This window comes from Megalobrama amblycephala, linkage group LG8, assembly GCF_018812025.1.
Source record: "Megalobrama amblycephala isolate DHTTF-2021 linkage group LG8, ASM1881202v1, whole genome shotgun sequence".
Lineage (NCBI taxonomy): Eukaryota > Metazoa > Chordata > Actinopteri > Cypriniformes > Xenocyprididae > Megalobrama > Megalobrama amblycephala.
Genome location: NC_063051.1, coordinates 34,598,674 through 34,618,200, shown reverse-complemented (window position 1 = coordinate 34,618,200; position 19,527 = coordinate 34,598,674). Strand labels below are relative to the sequence as shown.

The 19,527-nt window shown below is 41.0% G+C and overlaps 1 protein-coding gene across 1 annotated transcript; it reads right to left on the bottom strand.

The window, feature by feature from the left end:
• Positions 1 to 658: 658 nt before the first annotated feature.
• LOC125274423 (voltage-dependent calcium channel gamma-2 subunit-like) lies at positions 659 to 18,378 on the bottom strand. The gene is made up of 4 exons (XM_048200829.1): positions 16,561 to 18,378; positions 5,456 to 5,539; positions 4,494 to 4,634; positions 659 to 1,644 (listed from the first exon to the last, which is right to left on the bottom strand). The coding sequence occupies exons 1-4, from the start codon at positions 16,769 to 16,771 to the stop codon at positions 1,109 to 1,111; spliced, it is 972 nt and encodes a 323-aa protein (XP_048056786.1). The 5' UTR covers positions 16,772 to 18,378; the 3' UTR covers positions 659 to 1,108.
• Between the last annotated feature and the right edge of the window lie 1,149 nt (positions 18,379 to 19,527).

Genomic DNA, 19,527 nt, shown 5'->3' with positions numbered 1-19,527 from the left:
CACACACACACTGTGTGTTCATCTGACGGCCAGCAGAGGGAGTGAGAGTTTGATCTCAGTGTCCATCTTCATACTGGACATGAAAACCCTTTATTGAGAACACAATCTGTGACGCTGCTGAAAATACACCTTAAACCAGCCTGAGGTGGTTCATAGGTCTACTCTGGCTTCTTAAAGTGGTCTTGATGTTGTTTTTGAGATCTAGTAGATTGTTGATTATTTTCCTCATATTCTCCATTGTTGCAGCTCCTCTCTTCCCAGTCTGTCAGTAACGCTCTGTTTAGTTCCTGTCTCTTTCCTTCTGAAAAGCACAATGTGCTCTGATTGGTCGGCTGGAGCAGTGTGTTGTGATTGGTGTTTGGGAAATGTCCCGCCCCTTACCATAACCGCCAGTTTCAACACACTACTAACTAACTCAACCAGGCCCCGCCCCTTATTCTGTGTATTAATTATTTAAATGAGGAATATTGTGAAGAAAACTCAAGATGGAGGCGTTTCAGGAGTTCAGGAACAGAGAAAAACTCCTGCTGGAGGGACTTTGGAAACCTTTTTCATGCTCAAACACACAGTTTAACACCATAATAGGTCATTTTTAAATGTTTTTTTGGTTGTTTGTCTTCCTTCATCACATGCAAATGAGTCCACATGAATCCGGCTGTTATTATCCATGATGATTTTATTGGCTTCTGATTTGCTCTTTTGTTTTTTTTGTGTCTTCTTGAAATAAGAAGTCAATTATGTATGGTTTATTAACATATGTTCATATATTCATGTATGTATCTTATATAGTCATGTATCATTAATACGTTTATAATGACATATAAATCGCGGCCGGTTTGTGGGATTGTTTTTCTCTTCCCTGCGGTCACAGCGGCCACGGAGGTTCACAGTATTTATGTGCAACAAAATGAAATGAACATGAAGAAAAGAGATATCAAGAGCGTCAGTCTCGCTCTCTCATCACATGGTCGAAAACTTGTTAGTTTATGGAAGATAAGAAAATCATGCATTTTAATTTTTCTTTTAACATGTAAACTCATCATCATTAGTGTTAGAAATAAGTCCGTCTGTTTGTGGAGTCGATCTCCACCTCACCTGCAGGGGGCGCTCATACAGGTGTGGTGCGGCGGTCCTTCGCATCTTTCTGGACGCAGTTGTGGACCTGTAGGAAGTCTGGCTCTCTGTCGGAGTTGTACATCGGTGGCGTTCCGTGCGGAGTCTTCAGCGTGTCGCCGCCGCCACCTCCGCGGCTGAGGGTGTACATGGAAATATCGGTGGACGGTAACGCTGCGAACCCCTTCAGGCCCACCGGCGAAGCGTCCCGCGAGTGCGACGGGTCGGTGGAGCGGCTGGAGGAGCGCGAGCGGCGCCGGTAACGGTAGCGATAGCTGGGGATTCTGGTGATGGCTGATCCCTGCAGATAGTCTCCGACGCCCGTCCGCGCACGGGCCGCGCGTAGCTCCCGATGGCGGTCGATGAACATGTGCACGGCCAGAACGCCCACCATCTCCGCCATGATGAAGGACAGCGCGCCGAAATAAAAACTCCAGCCGTACGAGTAGCTGTTCTTTTTCGAGTCGCTCTTGGACGGGTCTCCTGCGTTGGCTGATATGTACACGATTATCCCGATGATGTTACTCAGACCTGAGGATGGACACACAGACAGAACTCACAATCACATGCCAGCTTTTGCTAAGAACGTTTTGCTAACGTTATGAAAACGTTATTTTTTTTCGAATGTTCTCTGAATGTGCAGTTTTTTAAACGTTTCTACTTGGTTGTGCAAACATTATGGGAACGTTACTTTTGAATGTTCTCTGAACGTTCTAAAACAAACTGTAACATTTAGACAAACACCCAACTAAAATGTGAAGAAAAACGTTCAATGAACTATATTGCGCTAACGTTTTGAGAACAATATTAAAGGCCCACCGAAACGCGCAGCATTATTCAATGTGTTGACGTAATTTCCACTGAAACAGGAAGACAGGGCGGGACATATCAAACAGCTCCTCCCCTTTTTTAAAATAGCCAATAGCGTTTAGTTTATATCACAGCTCGGACAGAGCTGTTGAGCTTGGTAAAGCCTCAGTTTTCCTCCTAATCTCCTCCAATTTGCTTTAAAATATAGAATTCTGAGCAGAATTCGATATGTTTTGTGTTCTCACCGACTCACGCATGTGATTCGTGTCGTGACAAATCCGGTTCTCCCTCAAAAAGGGTCTCCCCAAATTGTCAGTTAATGATTATCCTAAGTACATACAAATATTACGAATTTAAAATACCCATATAGCTTACTATATTATGCATAAGAAAACAATTTAGTGCATAATAAAACCAACTGAATGTAATTTCTTACTGTTCTTAACTGTTAATTAATAAATTATTATAATAGCCTATTAAGTGAATAATTGAACATCATTAATTTGTTATATTTATAACTGAAATATTTGGACATTTAACATTAAAGGGTTAGTTCACCCAAAAATGAAAATTATGTCATTAATTACTCAAAGAAGCTTCGGAGCGTTATGACTCTTTTGTGTCGAATCAGTGGTTCGGATCGCCAAAGTCACGTGATTTCAGCAGTTTGGCGGTTTGACACGCGATCCGAATCATGATTCGACACAAAAGATTCATAACGCTCTGAATCTTCCTGAAGCAGTGTTTTGAAATCGGCCATCACTAAATAAGTCGTTATTTTGTTTTTTTGGCGCATCAAAAATATTCTTGTGGCTTTATAATATTAATATTGAACCACTGTACTCACATGAACTGATTTAAATATGTTTTTAGTACATTAATGGATCTTGAGAGAGGAAATGTCATTGCTGGCTATGCAGGCCTCACTGAGCCATCGGATTTCATCAAAAATATCTTAATTTGGCCACGGCATGAGGGTGAGTAATTAATGACAGAATTTTCATTTTTGGGTGAACTAACCCTTTATCTTAAAATATAATTACATTAAAGATGATTGTGAATACATGTAGGGTAAGTGCAAATGTACATATAAACTAAGCTATCAGGCTAATCGGGTATCTGTATGCTAAGCTAGTACATAAGCTAACTAATGGCCATTATAACGTAGTTGAAACAGCATTTATCATAACATGATTTTGTAGGAATTGTAAACAGGCGCTAAAGAGAGTACCTATTAAAAGCTATTTAAACCAATGGGATCGTAATTGAGACCCGATTTCCAGGGGGGACCCAATTTGTCACTGGAGCAAACTGTGCGCGCTGCGGCAGTTCACATGACACTAATGTGAAAACCAGACTTCATTCGCCCCAATGGAAAGCATAATTACACTCTCTTAATCGTTCCCTATCCCCTATATAGTGCACTATGTGCCATTCACCATGTAGAAAATATTAATTGTGAAAACAAGTAACCGATTTTTAGCCGCAGCTTCAGCGTTTATTTATAATGTAGGGGGCAGGACTCTTTAGATTCTAGAGAGCATTTGATTGGACAGAAGATCTGATGAGATGCTGCAGTGCAGTGTGATGTCATCAAAATCATTGATCCATATTGCCGGAAGTGAGAGACTGTAAGTTTTGAACGCTTATATCTTCTAAATGCGAATTTTGAACGAGTGAATGAAAGTGCACATTCACTCTCTGACAGCAGAGGTCGCTGATGGAACAGCAGAAATGCAGCGGTTACCCCGGAAACCCATTAACAAAGCTGCTGCTAGTGAAGGTTTTAAAATGCTTCAAACAGCAATTCATTTACTTATACAAATACTTAATACTTAAAGACTTAATAGACTATTTATTTTCAAACTTAAACATTTTATATTTTAATCTGGACTACAACATGCCCTAATGATTAGAAATGTTGTGATTATTTGTTATTGTTCAGTAAAACTTTGAGACATACGGCTTCATTAGTTAACATGTTAATTCATTATTACCAAACTGACAATGAAAAATACTTATAAAGCATTAATTATTCTTAGTTAATGTTAATTTTTTAGTTACTGTTTAATAACATTACTAAAATCAAAAGAACTTATTTAATGGACCTGAGATCAAACTAACAATGATCAGTTGTGTTTCTTAACTAACATTAACTAAAAATAACACATTCTGTAACAAATGTAGCTATTGCTCAATCTTAGTTAATGCATTAAATAATGAGACCTTATTCTAAAGTGTTGTCTGTTGTTCTTTATAGCCTAATTCTTTTGCACTTTAATCTTTTTGAAAATTTCACTTTATATATATATTTTGTGTGTATTGTATTATTGTATTTAAACATTCAGAGTTCTTTTTGTTTTTACAAAAACAGTTCTTAAACCTGTTATAGCCTACTGACAACACTTTTTTTTGCAATATCGTGAGTGATAATAACATATACTGTGATAAAAGCTTCAGCAATTAATCGCAACATGAAAATTTGATACCGTCACATGCCTAACCATCACAAACTGCTTCTGATTCACTGTTAGAAGGTACAAGAAGAAAATTCGTAAGAACTCACTCACCTGCAGATACAAAGAAGATTCCCGCGCTGAGGATGATGTTGTGTCGAGACTTCTGGAACTCGCTGGCGGCGACACAGAGTCCACCCATGAACAGCAGGATGACACTGAGGATGGGGAAAATACTGGAGGCCCGAACCGCACCTGTACACACACACACAGTCTGAACGGCAGGCATGACCTTCATCACTGCGTCTGATTGGCTCACATACTCATCTCTCAGATGTCTCTGTGCCTGATAAACTGCTGATTCCAAAAAAACAAAGTTCAGAAAACGGGTTCGTTCCCTTTCTGTCTGATTCTCGATACTGTTTGTCCTCCGTTCAGCTCAGATCTCCACTTCATCTGCCTCTCCTCGCCGCTATTCCTTCATCACACACTGCATTATTAATTATACATGTGTCCTTCCCTCAACTCTGACCTCTAGTCAAGAGATGTATACACTGTGTGTGTGTGTGATAATGCTGCCAGAAACCACATGATTGATTGACTGATGACATCACAGCATGAGGTCACCACTTCCTGTCCAGTGACATGACATCACTCATTGATCTGTGTGTTTAGTTCAGGAACACAGAACGGACGTATATCTGACTGATAATAATAATAGATGTTCTTTTTATTCTAAAAATGTAAAAAGGTATCTGTAGTCTTTATAATCAGTTTTATATAATATATAAATGTGTGTGTGTGCTTCATACAGTTGAATATTACAGCATCTGTGTCTCTTTCATTCTGTATTGAGTGAGGATGAAGAGATGAGGACGAGTGCAGGGCATTTCAGAGTTTTGACCCATATAAACTGCAGTGAAATATTTATAGAAATAAGTGACCTAATTAAACACTTAAAAGAGCAGCAGCAGCTCTGAGCACCAAAGCATTATCCGCTCTCTCTCTCTCTCTCTCTCTCGCACGCTCTTCATCTCACCATCATCATCACACACACACATGCATGTTTGACTTACGCAGGAAATACTCTGATGCGTCGGCTTCATAGTCCGCATCTTCAGGAAAGTGTTCGATGTGTTTACACATGCCTCTAAAATTACCTGAGAGAGACAGACAGAGACATTAATAAAAAGGCAAGCAGTTTTTCAGTGATTATTTCTGATTCTGTCCATTTTTCTGATTCACTACCCATAATCCTGAGATCCACCAATTAGAGAAGACACTGTTACCATGGAAACATAAATTATGAGAAAAGAGCTCAATAGTTCCTTCTGAATGACGTCATCAAGTCATTCGATACACTACTGTTCAAATACAAATATATATTTTTAACTAAATTAATACTTTTATTCATCAAGGACACATTAAAATGATCAAAAGTAAACATTTATAATGTTACTATTTCAAGTAAATGTGATTCTTTTGAACTTCATCCAAGAATCCTGAAGAATAAAATGATGGTTTCCACAGAAATATGAACTGTTTTCAACATTGATAATAATCATAAATGTTTCTTGAGCAGCAAATCATCATATTAGAATGATTTCTGAAGGATCATGTGAAACTGAAGACTGGAGTAATGATGCTGAAAATTCAGCAAAACTCTTAAAAATACAAATTTTATATAAAATATTATAAGTATATTTTATAGAATAGTATATTTTATGTTTTCTATTTTATAAAATACTATACAATATTATTAAATATTAGGTTTAAATATTACCCCTCCAGCCCCAAATGATGAAAGTTGGTGCTGATGTTGGTTTGTGAGCGCTGAACCTGCAGCTGACCCCTGACCTCTGACCCCTGTCACATGATCTCTCTTCCCCTGTAGGATAACTGCACTTCTCTGCACACACTCACTCTCACTCTCTGTTTTGCTGCTGTATGCATGTATGTTGCATAACTGCATTACATAATTCGCTGTTCTCCACACGTGAGTGTGTGTGAGTGAGTGTAAGTGATTAGGAGCGTGTCTGACAGGATTACCCTTATTCCACTGATCTCTGAGATCAAACACACACACACACACACGTCACTAATATCTGTAGGATGAAGCAGCATGTATGCCTCAGTCCTGATGACATCATAATCATCATCTGATGCACAAACACTCTCAATATTCCCTGCATATATGAGGAATCACATATAGTGAGACAGTGCTGCTGACGGACAGACAGACGGGTACTGAGACGCTTCCAGCTCCGCTGAGAACATTTCACACACGCTGAAAGGTGACGACAGGTATGTGTGTGGTCACCTTTCAGCAGGTGTGAAATTTCTCAGCGGAGCTGGAAACATCTAAATACCCGTCTGTCTGTCTGTCAGCAGCACTGTCTCACTCTAATATAAACAGCCTTACTGCATCAACACCTGTCTCACTGCATCATCATTTCTCACTGCATTATTTAACTACATCATCTGTCTCACTGAATCATCACCTGTCTTACTACGTCACCTGTCTCATGGCATCATCATCTCTCACAGCATCATCTCTCTTACTACATCATCACATCTCACTGCATCATCACATGTCTCACTGCATCACCTGTCTCGCTGCATCATCACCTGTCTCACTGCATCATCACCTGTCTCACTGCATCATCACCTGTCTCACTGCATCATCTCCTGTCTTACTGCATCATCACGTCTTACTGCATCATCACCACATGTCTCACTGCATCATCACGTCTCAGCATCATCTCCTCTCTCACTGCATCATCACATCTAATGGCATCTTCACGTCTCATTGCATCATCACGTCTCACTGCATCATCACCTGTCTCACATCATCATCACCTGTCTCACTGCATCATCACCTGTCTCACATCATCATCACCTGTCTCACTGCATCATCACTTCTCACTGCATCATCACATGTCTCACGGCATCATCACATGTCTCACTGCATCATTACCTGTCTCACACAATCATCACCTGTCTCACTGCATCATCACATGTCTCACGGCATCATCACGTCTCGCTGCATCATCACCTGTCTCACATAATCATCACCTGTCTCACATCATCATCACCTGTCTCACTGCATCATCACTTCTCACTGCATCATCACGTCTCACATCTCGCATCATCACGTCTCGCTGCATCATCACCTGTCTCACATAATCATTACATGTCTTGCTGCATCATCACGTCTAACGGCATCATCACGTCTCACTGCATCATCACCTGTTTCACATAATCATCACCTGTCTCACTGCATCATCACGTCTCACTGTATCATCACGTCTCACATAATCATTACCTGTCTCACATAATCATCACCTGTCTCACTGCATCATCACCTGTCTCACTGCATCATCATGTCTCACTGTATCATCATGTCTCACTGCATCATCACCTGTCTCACTGCATCATCACTGTCTCACTCATGTATCATCACGTCTCACTGCATCATCGCCTGTCTCACTGCATCATCACACAGCATCTCGTCTCACTGCGTCATCATCACGCCTGTCTCACTGCATCATCACATGTCTCACATAATCATTACATGTCTTGCTCATCATCTCGCCTCACATGTCTCACGTCACGTCACTGTCTCACTGCATCATCACATGTCTCACTGTCTCACTGCATCATCACATGTCTCACATGTCATCATTACATGTCTCACTGTATCATCACGTCTCACAGCATCTCACTGCACCTCATCGTCTCACTGCATCATCACTCCTGTCTCATCTGTATCATCATGTCTCACATAATCATCATACATGTCTCACTGTCATCATCACGTCTCACACCTCATCGCCTGCATCTCACTGTCTCATCATCATGTCTCACTGCATCATCGCCTGTCTCACTGTATCATCACGTCTCACAGCATCATGACCTGTCTCACTGCATCATCGCCTGTCTCACTGTATCATCACGTCTCACAGCATCATGACCTGTCTCACGGCCAGCCCAAGTTTAGACTTTACCTTGATTGATTGACTTTAATAACTGTACAGTCTGAAGGGAAACACACACACACTCACACACACATATTGATTTCATCGTCCCATATCTCGTAACTGAGTGTGTGACTCTTTCTCCTCTGACACAGATGTCGACAAGCCCATTTTAATCTTCTCTCACTGGAACAGGAGTTTTTACAGACCCAGAAACTCACAGTCAAATGAAGAGCACAAGAACTTCATGTAACTGAACTCAAGCATCAGCAATAAAGTGAATGAAAGAATGAATGATTGACCTCATTTACATCATACATGTGCAACAATATTGTGATATTAGGGCTGCAACAACTAATCGATAAAATCAATAACCAATAAAAACAACTTACACAGAAACCCGCACTGAATTACATATGAAATAACATTCTATGGAAAACAAAACACACCTGTAAAACAGTGAAAGGACAGACTGAGCTGCTGTGGAAAAGTGTGTGGGATAAATGATGTTGACTGTTGTAAACATAGATACTGCTATGCAAGAAAAAATTAAAACTCGTCCGACAATAAAGTACTATATTATATCATATCATCAAAAAGTGTCTGACATCTCCAGTCTTTTAAATGTAAATGCTTCCCCTTTCTTACTATCGACAGCAACTATCGTTACATTTAGGTTTAGAATTCTACATATGTAATTGTATTTTTATGAGAGCAGTAACTGGAACTTATAAAATGTAATTGGATATCAATGTAAGAAGAAATGACGACGAGATTACAGTAAACAGGAGTGGATGTGTGTTAACACTTAATGTGGAATAACATTTTTTCAATAAAATGCCTTTTTATCAGATTAATCGTAGAAATGCAGTCACATATTAGTCAATTATCAAAACAATCCTCGACCAGAGGCCTAAACTAGACCTGATAGAAACCACATCTGATCAGAGTATCCATAACAACCAGAATAAGAGACGACCCTCATCACCGCAGTCCTGAGGGGTCAAAGGTTAAAAGCTTTATCTTCAAATCTCCAAGGAGAGATGAAACCATGCTGATCTCAGACCTGCTGATGAAACCTATTCAGACCAGAGAGAAAACACAGGACTTGAGAGAGAGAGAGAGCGACAGAGGTGTGTGTGTGTTTGATGTGTCATCACAATCAAATGATTCTTGTGTAATCCTGTTCTGTATCCTTGAAGCTGATTGGCTGATTTTCTCTCTCTTATTTATAAACAGCGAGAGTCTCATGCATTCAAACGTTCGGGGTCTGTAAGATTTTTTTAAGCTTTAGAAAGAAGTCTCTTCTGCTCACCAAAGCTGCATTTACTTGATCAAAAATACAGTAAAACAGTGAAATATTATTCCAGTGTAAATCAGCTGTTTTCTATGTGAATATATAGTAAAGTGTAATTTATTCCTGTGAATTTTCAGCATCATTACTCCAGTCTTCAGTGTCACATGATCCTTCAGAAATCATTCTGATACGATGATTTGATGATCAAGAAACATTTATGATTATTATCAATGTTGAAAACAGTGATATTTTTGGAGAAACTGTGATACATTTAATTAACAGAAGTAGTTTAAGTATCACTTCAGGTCAGATTATGGACCTTCTACATACTGAAACATTTCTGACATTAATCATGTTCATCCAGATGATGTCAAATATAAAGTCGTCAATCTAATCAAATCCCTGCAGTCGCAAGCTATAAACTCATTACCTCAAATGAGTCTGACTGCAACTCTAAAGAACAAAAAAGAAATCATGATATTTACTAATGATCATAAATAACCAATTAGATGAACATAACTGTGATCTGGCCTAACGTTATAAATCTAAACGATTCAAAGTCTCTGCTGCATGACGTGTTTCCAGCATAATATGTGTTTTTCACAATATCACTGAATAAACTGAAATTTAAATCAGACTTTATGCCGATCAAATAAACCATAAATCCTGGCCACACGAGACTACAGAGAATGTCAGATGATCCGCGGCTCAGTGAGGTCACAGAGGTCACAGAGGTCAGAGGTGACCGCTGACAGTGACATAACAGGCCATCAAATGGCCCTCCGGACACTCGTGCTCCAGTCTGACCACTGATTGACCCTCCTTAGAACTGTCACAGAAATACCCAACAGGACGTATTATACACAACAGAACATGGAAATAAAAATGGTGGATAACTCAGCTGACAGGAAACGTTCTGTCAAGGTTCTCTCAAAGTTATGAACAAACATTCTTCCAATAACGTTAATAGAACGTTCATTCAAAGTTATCTGGTCTTTAATAATGTTCTCAAAACGTTAGCACAAAAACACTATTTATTCATGGAGTGTTTTTACCTGAAACATTTAGTTTTTTAAATGTATTTCAGAACGTTCAGAGAACATTCAAAAATAACGTTTCCATAACTTGAAGGGAAAATTAGCAAAACGTTCTTAGAATATATTTTTGTGAGCTGGGAATATTTTACAGTTTGGTTTGTTTCATTATCACCTGTGTGTGTGTGTGTGTGTGTGTGTGTGTGTGTGTGTGTGTGTGTGTGTGTGTGTGTGTGTGTGTGTGTGTGTGTGTGTGTGTGTGTGTGTGAGTGAGGTGATCACGCAGGGTTCATGTTAGGACACTAGTTTAACAAACAGAGTGAATCCTGCCTCGAGAAACACATGCAACAACATGCATGTACTGCTGTTCAGCTGTCCTCTGTGGAAATAAACTCATGAATATTCACCAGATCATTTCTGCACATTAAATCAAGTGTTATTTAGACCGTTACAGAGATCACTAAATATAAGACAGTAAATTAAAAGGCAGATGGTGCAGAATAATAATACTGTCCCTCTGACTAATGGCTGAGAAGAAACTCAATAAAGTAAATTTCAAGCAGAAATGAATGAGAATAAACTGAAGTCAGGCTTCACTGGATTCATTGATCAGGCCATCAGATACCTCACATATCACAGCTGTTCAGATGATGTTATTAAAACAAGCACAAATGTCTCAATTTGTGTCCAGTTCGGTCCAGTGAGGCTCACTAAAAAAACGTCAGAATTATAAGATAAAAAGTCACAATTACACTAAAAAATCTTGGGTTATTCTTTCTACCCAGAACCTGGATTGAGCCTTTTGGGTCTTTTGGGTAGTTTTTGCATTACCCAGATCCCTGGGTCAGGACGTAACAACCCGGCGTTTGGGTAGTTTATGCGTTACCCAGACCCTGGGTCAGATGTAACAACCCGGCGTTTGGGTAGTTTTTGCGTTACCCAGATCCTGGGTCAGACGTAACAACCCGGCGTTTGGGTAGTTTATGCGTTACCCAGACCCTGGGTCAGATGTAACAACCCGGCGTTTGGGTAGTTTTTGCGTTACCCAGATCCTGGGTCGGACGTAACAACCCGGCGTTTGGGTAGTTTATGCGTTACCCAGACCCTGGGTCAGATGTAACAACCCGGCGTTTGGGTAGTTTTTGCGTTACCCAGATCCTGGGTCAGACGTAACAACCCGGCGTTTGGGTAGTTTTTGCGTTACCCAGATGGGTCGGACGTAACAACCCGGGTTTGGGTAGTTTTTGCGTTACCCAGACCTGGGTCGGACGTACAACCCGGCGTTTGGGTAGTTTTTGCGTTACCCAGATCCTGGGTCGGACGTAACAACCCGGCGTTTGGGTAGTTTTTGCGTTACCCAGATCCTGGGTCAGACGTAACAACCCGGCGTTTGGGTAGTTTTTGCGTTACCCAGATCCTGGGTCAGACGTAACAACCCGGCGTTTGGGTAGTTTTTGCGTTACCCAGATCCTGGGTCGACGTAACAACCCGGCGTTTGGGTAGTTTTTGCGTTACCCAGATCCTGGGTCGGATGTAACAACCCGGCGTTTGGGTAGTTTTTGCGTTACCCAGATCCTGGGTCGGATGTAACAACCCGGCGTTTGGGTAGTTTTTGCGTTACCCAGATCCTGGGTCGGTAACAACCCGGCGTTTGGGTAGTTTTTGCGTTACCCAGATCCTGGGTCAGGATTTGGGTAGTTTTTGCGTTACCCAGACCCGGCGTTTGGGTAGTTTTTGCGTTACCCAGATCCTGGGTCAGACGTAACAACCCGGCGTTTGGGTAGTTTTTGCGTTACCCAGATCCTGGGTCAGACGTAACAACCCGGCGTTTGGGTAGTTTTTGCGTTACCCAGATCCTGGGTCAGACGTAACAACCCGGCGTTTGGGTAGTTTTTGCGTTACCCAGATCCTGGGTCAGACGTAACAACCCGGCGTTTGGGTAGTTTTTGCGTTACCCAGATCCTGGGTCGGATGTAACAACCCGGCAACCCAGATCCTGGGTCAGACATAACAACCCGGCGTTTGGGTAGTTTTTGCGTTACCCAGATCCTGGGTCGGATGTAACAACCCGGCGTTTGGGTAGTTTTTGCGTTACCCAGATCCTGGGTCAGACGTAACAACCCGGCGTTTGGGTAGTTTTTGCGTTACCCAGATCCTGGGTCGGATGTAACAACCCGGCAACCCAGATCCTGGGTCAGACATAACAACCCGGCGTTTGGGTAGTTTTTGCGTTACCCAGATCCTGGGTCGGATGTAACAACCCAGCGTTTGGGTAGTTTATGCGTTACCCAGATCCTGGGTCAGACGTAACAACCAGGCATTTGGGTAGTTTTTGCGTTACCCAGATCCTGGGTCAGACGTAACAACCCGGCGTTTGGGTAGTTTTTGCGTTACCCAGATTCTGGGTCGGACGTAACAACCCAGCGCTTGGGTAGTTTTTGCGTTACCCAGATCCTGGGTCAGACATAACAACCCGGCGTTTGGGTAGTGTTTGCGTTACCCAGATCCTGGGTCGGACGTAACAACCCAGCGCTTAGGTAGTTTTTGCGTTACACAGACCCTGGGTCAGACGTAACAACCCAGCGCTTGGGTAGTTTTTGCGTTACCCAGATCCTGGGTCAGACATAACAACCCGGCGTTTGGGTAGTGTTTGCGTTACCCAGATCCTGGGTCGGACATAACAACCCGGCGTTTGGGTAGTGTTTGCGTTACCCAGATCCTGGGTCGGACGTAACAACCCAGCGCTTAGGTAGTTTTTGCGTTACACAGACCCTGGGTCAGACGTAACAACCCAGGGGTTGAGTTATTTATTGCTCTCTTCAGGAGAGAGCAGTGCAGCTTTGTCCAATTGGTGCATGTCTTCAGTAAAATACAGGTTTGTGTATGTTTTATTTTAGCTAAAAATTCATTATTGTTCTGTATATCGTTTAATTTTATTAAAAGCAACATACAGGGGTGTTAATTTTATGCAAAGCACGATGTGAGTCACCTAAACGAGTGTCGCGTTGGTCGTTTCATGTGATGGAAACACCTGATGCCTTGCATAAAATGATATGATTTTATTAAAAAATAAACATAATATAAATAGTTAGGATGTTAAATATGTTCTCAGAATTGTACAATGATTATTTATGGACAGGTTATAGAGTCAGTCACAGCATTTTTCGGCTACGAGTGAAACGCAGGCGGCGGTCTGAAGTTATCAGTTTCCCCACTGAACGCGAGCCATCTCCGGCACGAGATCCAGCGCCGTTATGGTGGAAACAGACAACAGAGACTGGTCCAATTACACTTGAATTACTTCTAAATGTTTCATTTTTGCTTCTAATATTTGTTAAACGAGCTTAAATGTAGGCAATATGTACTAAAAACAATATAAAATATGATTGAAAATAAAGGAATTATCATGTAAACCAGTGGTTGTGTGGAGTATTTAAAAAAGTTTAGAGGATTTAAGTTAATCTGTAACATTAATTCATGTATAAAGTAAAAAGAAATAAGCTAGTACTTATAGTAAAAATGAATCAACCCATTATGCTGAGTTAAATAAACAACCCACTTTGCTGGGTAAAATTAACCCAACATGTGTTCTGTCCTATATTTACCCAGACCAGTGTTTTTTAGAGTGTTCCATTTTTTTGTTTTTATTCCTTGGCGGAAACATAGTATTCTTACTGTAAAAAAACATTAATACTCTAAAAACTGCTAAAATGGTACAGCTACAGTCCGTTCTGCACATATTTCTGCTCATTTCTTTAGTGTTTTCTGTGCAAGTATTCATAAATATTTTAAAGCCCTCGCATCAGAACACAGTAAACACTGAACCTGTTCATCCTGCTGCTGCAGAGCGTCAGACTGACAGCTGTCAATCACACTGTGCATCAAACAGGACCTCCTTCCTGAAGCAGTGTGTGTGTTTGAATATATGGACAGACTGAACACTGAATACAAAAGGTCAAATTCTGAAGAATCTTTATGCAGCTCTTCATAGTGATGATGACCGTCAAGCTCCAATAAGGACAATAAAAGCATCACAAAAGCAGTCCAAATGTCTTGTGCACTACATTAAACTTGATCTGAGCTGAATAACAACACTATTGTCATCTGTAGAGCTGCTTATAGATGAATTGATGAGCTTTACACGGTTATTGAACTGAACTGAATCAACACTGAAGTGAACTGATCAGAATAATTACACTATTGTCATATTTGATGAAGTTTGCATCATCGATTCTGTTATTTTATTGTTTATTGCCGTGAAGTTGCTTTGAAACGATCTGTATAAATAAAGCTAACTTGACTATATTCCAAATCTTCTGAAGATTTTCAGTGAATAATGACTAAAATTTGGACCTGTTTCTCACACAAAACTATCACATGACTTCAGAAAATATAAATATATATCATTCTAAGAACGTTTTGCTAAAGTTCCCATTAAGTTGTGAAAACGTTATTTCTGAATGTTCTCAAAGTGTCCAGTTTTTTCTTGGTTATCCGAACGTTAAGGGAACATTCCATTTTATCATTCTTCAAATATTATGGGAACGTTTACTTTTACAGATACACTGTAAAAAACTAACTGTTGGTTTAACTTTAAAAAGTAAGTTACCTGGTTGTTCTAAGTTCATTGACATTAAAAATTTGAGTTAATACAATGAAGGCGATTGATTTAATCAACAGAAACTCAAGATATTATGTAATCTGAATCAAATTAATTATCTAAGTTGATTTGACAATTTTTTAGTGAAGTAACATTTAAAAAATGTTAGACGAACATGCAACTAAAACATTTCAGAAATAAAACGTTTAATATAAATGACGTTTTGAGAACATTATTAAAGGATTAGTTCACTTTCTAACTAAAATTTCCTGATAATTTACTCACCCCCATGTTATCCAAGATGTTCATGTCTTTCTTCAGTGGAAAAGAAATGAAGGTTTTTGAGGAAAACATTCCAGGATTTTTCTCCATATAGTGGACTTCACTGGGGTTCAACGGGTTGAAGGTCCAAATGTCAGTTTCAGTGCAGCTTCAAAGAGCTCTACATGATCCCAGACGAGGAATAAGAGTCTTATCTAGAGAAACCATCGCTCATTTTCTAATTATTTTTTTTTAAATTTTATACGTTTTAACCATAAATGCTCATCTTGAACAAGCTCTCTTCTTCTCTATTTGAATTCCAGCAGTGTAGACGCTGCTAAGTTTATTATTGCCCTCCACAGGTCAAAGTTTGAACTAAATTGTCATATTCAATATGCTAGTGCAAGTATATAACAATTAGTTCAAACTTTGACCTGTGGAGGGCAGTAATACGCTTAGCAGTGTCTACACTGCCGTAATTTTAATAGAGAAGAAGAAGAAGAGAGCTAGTTCAAGATGAGCGTTTGTGGTTAAAAGTATATATATATATTTTTTTTTAGTAAATGTCTGATGGTTTCTCTAGATGAGACTCTTATTCCTCGTCTGGGATCATGTAGAGCTCTTTGAAGCTGCACTGAAACTGACATTTGGACCTTCAACCCGTTGAACCCCAGTGAAGTCCACTATATGGAGAAAAATCCTGGAATGTTTTCCTCAAAAACCTTCATTTCTTTTCCACTGAAGAAAGAAATTTATGAACATCTTGGATGACATGGAGGTGAGTAAATTATCAGGAAAATTTAATTTGAAAATGAACTAATCCTTTAAAGACCGGATAACTCTGAACGAACGTTCTTTTAACGTTACTGGAAGAACGTTTGTTCTTAACCTTCCCAGAACGTTCCCTGTCAGCTGAGGTGATGCTTTTATCGTTCTTCATCATCATGAGCCACAAAGATCTGCACAAACGAGTTTCTCCAGGATTTCGAGCGATTCTTCTCGGAGCTCCTACCTTCCAGACAGCACGTCCTCCACAGGCCCGAATGGGTCATCACCTCCTCGTTTTTCTTGCTGGTCTCGTTCTCGTTAGTAGTCTTTATTTTGCAGACGCCGCGCGAGTACAGCCAGTAGTCCGTTCCCACGGCGATGGTCATCAGACTGAAGGCGGCGAAAGCGCCCACCGTGGTCAGGAGCATCTGCACCCCGCGCTCAAACACTCCCATGTTGCCGCATTCTATGAAAGGGGAGCCCCCTTTCCTCTTGATGTATAGGAAGTAAATATTTGTAAATTTAAGGGGACAAAGTAAGAAGAAATGTGAGCCTGAGAGCCCGAGGAGGGCCCTAGAGGAGCTGGAGCCAATGAATTGATTGAGAAGGAAGACAAATGAGCAGGTCACTTCAACCTGGACCTACATACTAACTGATTATGATGAACTTGAGTGACACTCCAAATGGGAAACGGAACATATGCTGCCAAAACATACATTCATCTTCAATCCTTCTGGCCTGATGCAGATGAAGAGCCTTCAAATCCTTCACGTTCAGAATCCTTCACGTTCCCAAACCGCTGCCGGTCGAGCGGTGGCGTGCGCGTGTCCCCGGTGCCGCTGTCCGCGCGCACATCCATGAATCTAAACGCCAACAATGAGCGATTAAAACCGATCCATTAACATCAAAACGGTTTGTGGTTCAGATTGAGATTCGACAGAGACACGTGTCAGTGAAATCAATCCATCCTGGCGATGATCAAAGAAACGAGCGCATGAAAATAAAGGATAAAATCACTCGCTTGCCTTTTTCCTAAAATTCTGGTCTCCAGTTTCCATAGGTGGCCGTTATATCGTCGAATGCTTCGCGGGTGAGCGTGAATGTTCGTGTGGAAAAGAGCGAGCGATCATCACGCGACGTGAATCCGGTCGGAAGCACCGACGCGCCCGCTGCACCGCAGCCCTGCTGTTCCCCGCTCCGCCGAACCGGTCATATCACACCCGGTGGCCGATCCGCAGCCCACCCGCTCCATAAACGACACGTACAAGTGAGAGAGAGAGAGAGAGAGGAGAGGAGAGAGAGAGAGAGAAACGAATCACGACGGATGAATCAAACCCCCTCACCGAACGGACGAGCGCTGCTCCTCGCGCCCGCCGCGCGCTCCTCTCACGGCGCTGGGAATGAAAGGGTCAGTCGGGAACATCCGATTATATTCCCTCTTTCTGTTCGGTATCGGGTTCCAGCAGATGGAGGTTCTCTGTCTGTCTGTCTGTCTGTCTGTCTGCCGCTTGTTGCTGCGAGACGAGAAACACTCAAACACTTTATTTTGGCGTTAAAAACCTCACGAATGTCAGAATTCCTCTCATTGGTTTAGATATTATTCCTCCACATGCGTGAGAAACGTGTTCAACATCTGGATAGGCCTGAAGTCGCGTTCTGTGAGCTCAGAACTGGGAGAATTTGGGACTAGATCATATTAGTTTTAGATTTATTTGATTTAAAAGCTAAAAAAACATGTGAGATTTGAAGTGTTTCCAGTAGTTCGCTGTAGACTGATGAATGGTGCTGAAGCTGACGGATGCTGCTGTTGCCAAGGCGACTGTCTCCCTCTTGCGATGGATACAACATTAGAGATGTTTTCTACTGCACAGCGCCCGAATATTAACCTTCGTTAACATGTCATCAGGAGATGTGCTGGTGCAGCACTTCATAACAGCCTTTACTATAATCATTCACAGCATTATTGCTCAGATGTCTCAGAATGAGAGAGAGAGACAGCAGGAACGACACTCAGACAGTGTTCCTGCTCCAGCAGACCAAAGGACACACTTTACATTCAGGACGGCAAACACACTGAAGCCGCCAGTGCGGCACAGAGAGGGAGAGATCAAGAAGATTTATGAATTTAGAATACAATGCGGTGACGTCACATGCGCGGAGGAGTCTGATTGGCTGCGGCTGATGGCGCTGCAGCTGATGTGTCTCACATCAGACACACACACACACACACACACACACACACACACACACACACACACACACACAATCAAATGCACTTCAGCATCAGACTGAACAGAACACTCTAAAAAACACTGGGCTAATTTGGGTTGTTTTCAACCCAAGGGCTGGGTAAATATAGGACAGAACACATGTTGGGTTAATTTCAATCAGCAAATTGGGTTGTTTATTTAACCCAGCATAATGGGTTGATTCATTTCTACTATAATACTAGCTGATTTTATTATATTTTTACTTCATACATGAATTAATGTAAATACTCCACACAACCACTGGTTTGCATGATAAATCCTTTATTTTCGATCAGATTTAGCATATTTTATATTGTTTTTAGTACATATTGCCTACATTTAAGCTTGTTTAACAAATATTAGAAGTAAAAATTAAACATTTGGAAGTCTAATCGACCAATGGCTCGCGTTCGGCGGGGGAACTGATAACTTCAGACCACCTCCTGTGTTTCACTCAAAGCAGAAAAATGCTGTGACTGACTCCATAACCTGACCATAAATAATCAGTGTACAATTCTGAGAACATATTGTAACATCCTAAGTGTTTATATTCTGTATCTTTTAGAATAAAATCATAACATTTTATGCAAGACATCAGGTGTTTCCATCACACGAAAAGACCGATGCGACACTTGTTTACTCACATCGTGCCCCTGTATGTTGCTTTGCATAAAATTAAACGATATACAGAACAATAACAAATTTTTAGCTAAAATAAAATGTAAACAAAGCTGTATTTTACTGAAGACATGCACCAATTTGACGGAGCTGCACTGCTCTCTCCTGAAGAGAGCGATAAATAACTCAATCCCTGGGTAACGCAAAAACCACTCAAACGCCGGGTTGTTACGTCTGACCCAGGGTCTGGGTAACGCAAAAACCACCCAAACGCCGGGTTGTTACGTCTGACCCAGGGTCTGGGTAACGCAAAAACTACCCAAACGCCGGGTTGTTACGTCTGA

What these genes read in the sequence shown, in the direction of transcription:
- LOC125274423 (XM_048200829.1), bottom strand. Translation starts at nt 16,771, where the DNA reads ATGGGAGTGTTTGAGCGCGGGGTGCAGATGCTCCTGACCACGGTGGGC. An exon ending in CGCATCAGAGTATTTCCTGC is followed by an intron (nt 4,635 to 5,455) that starts GTAAGTCAAACA and finishes GTGTGTGTACAG; the next exon opens with GTGCGGTTCGGGCCTCCAGT. An exon ending in AATCTTCTTTGTATCTGCAG is followed by an intron (nt 1,645 to 4,493) that starts GTGAGTGAGTTC and finishes GTCCATCCTCAG; the next exon opens with GTCTGAGTAACATCATCGGG.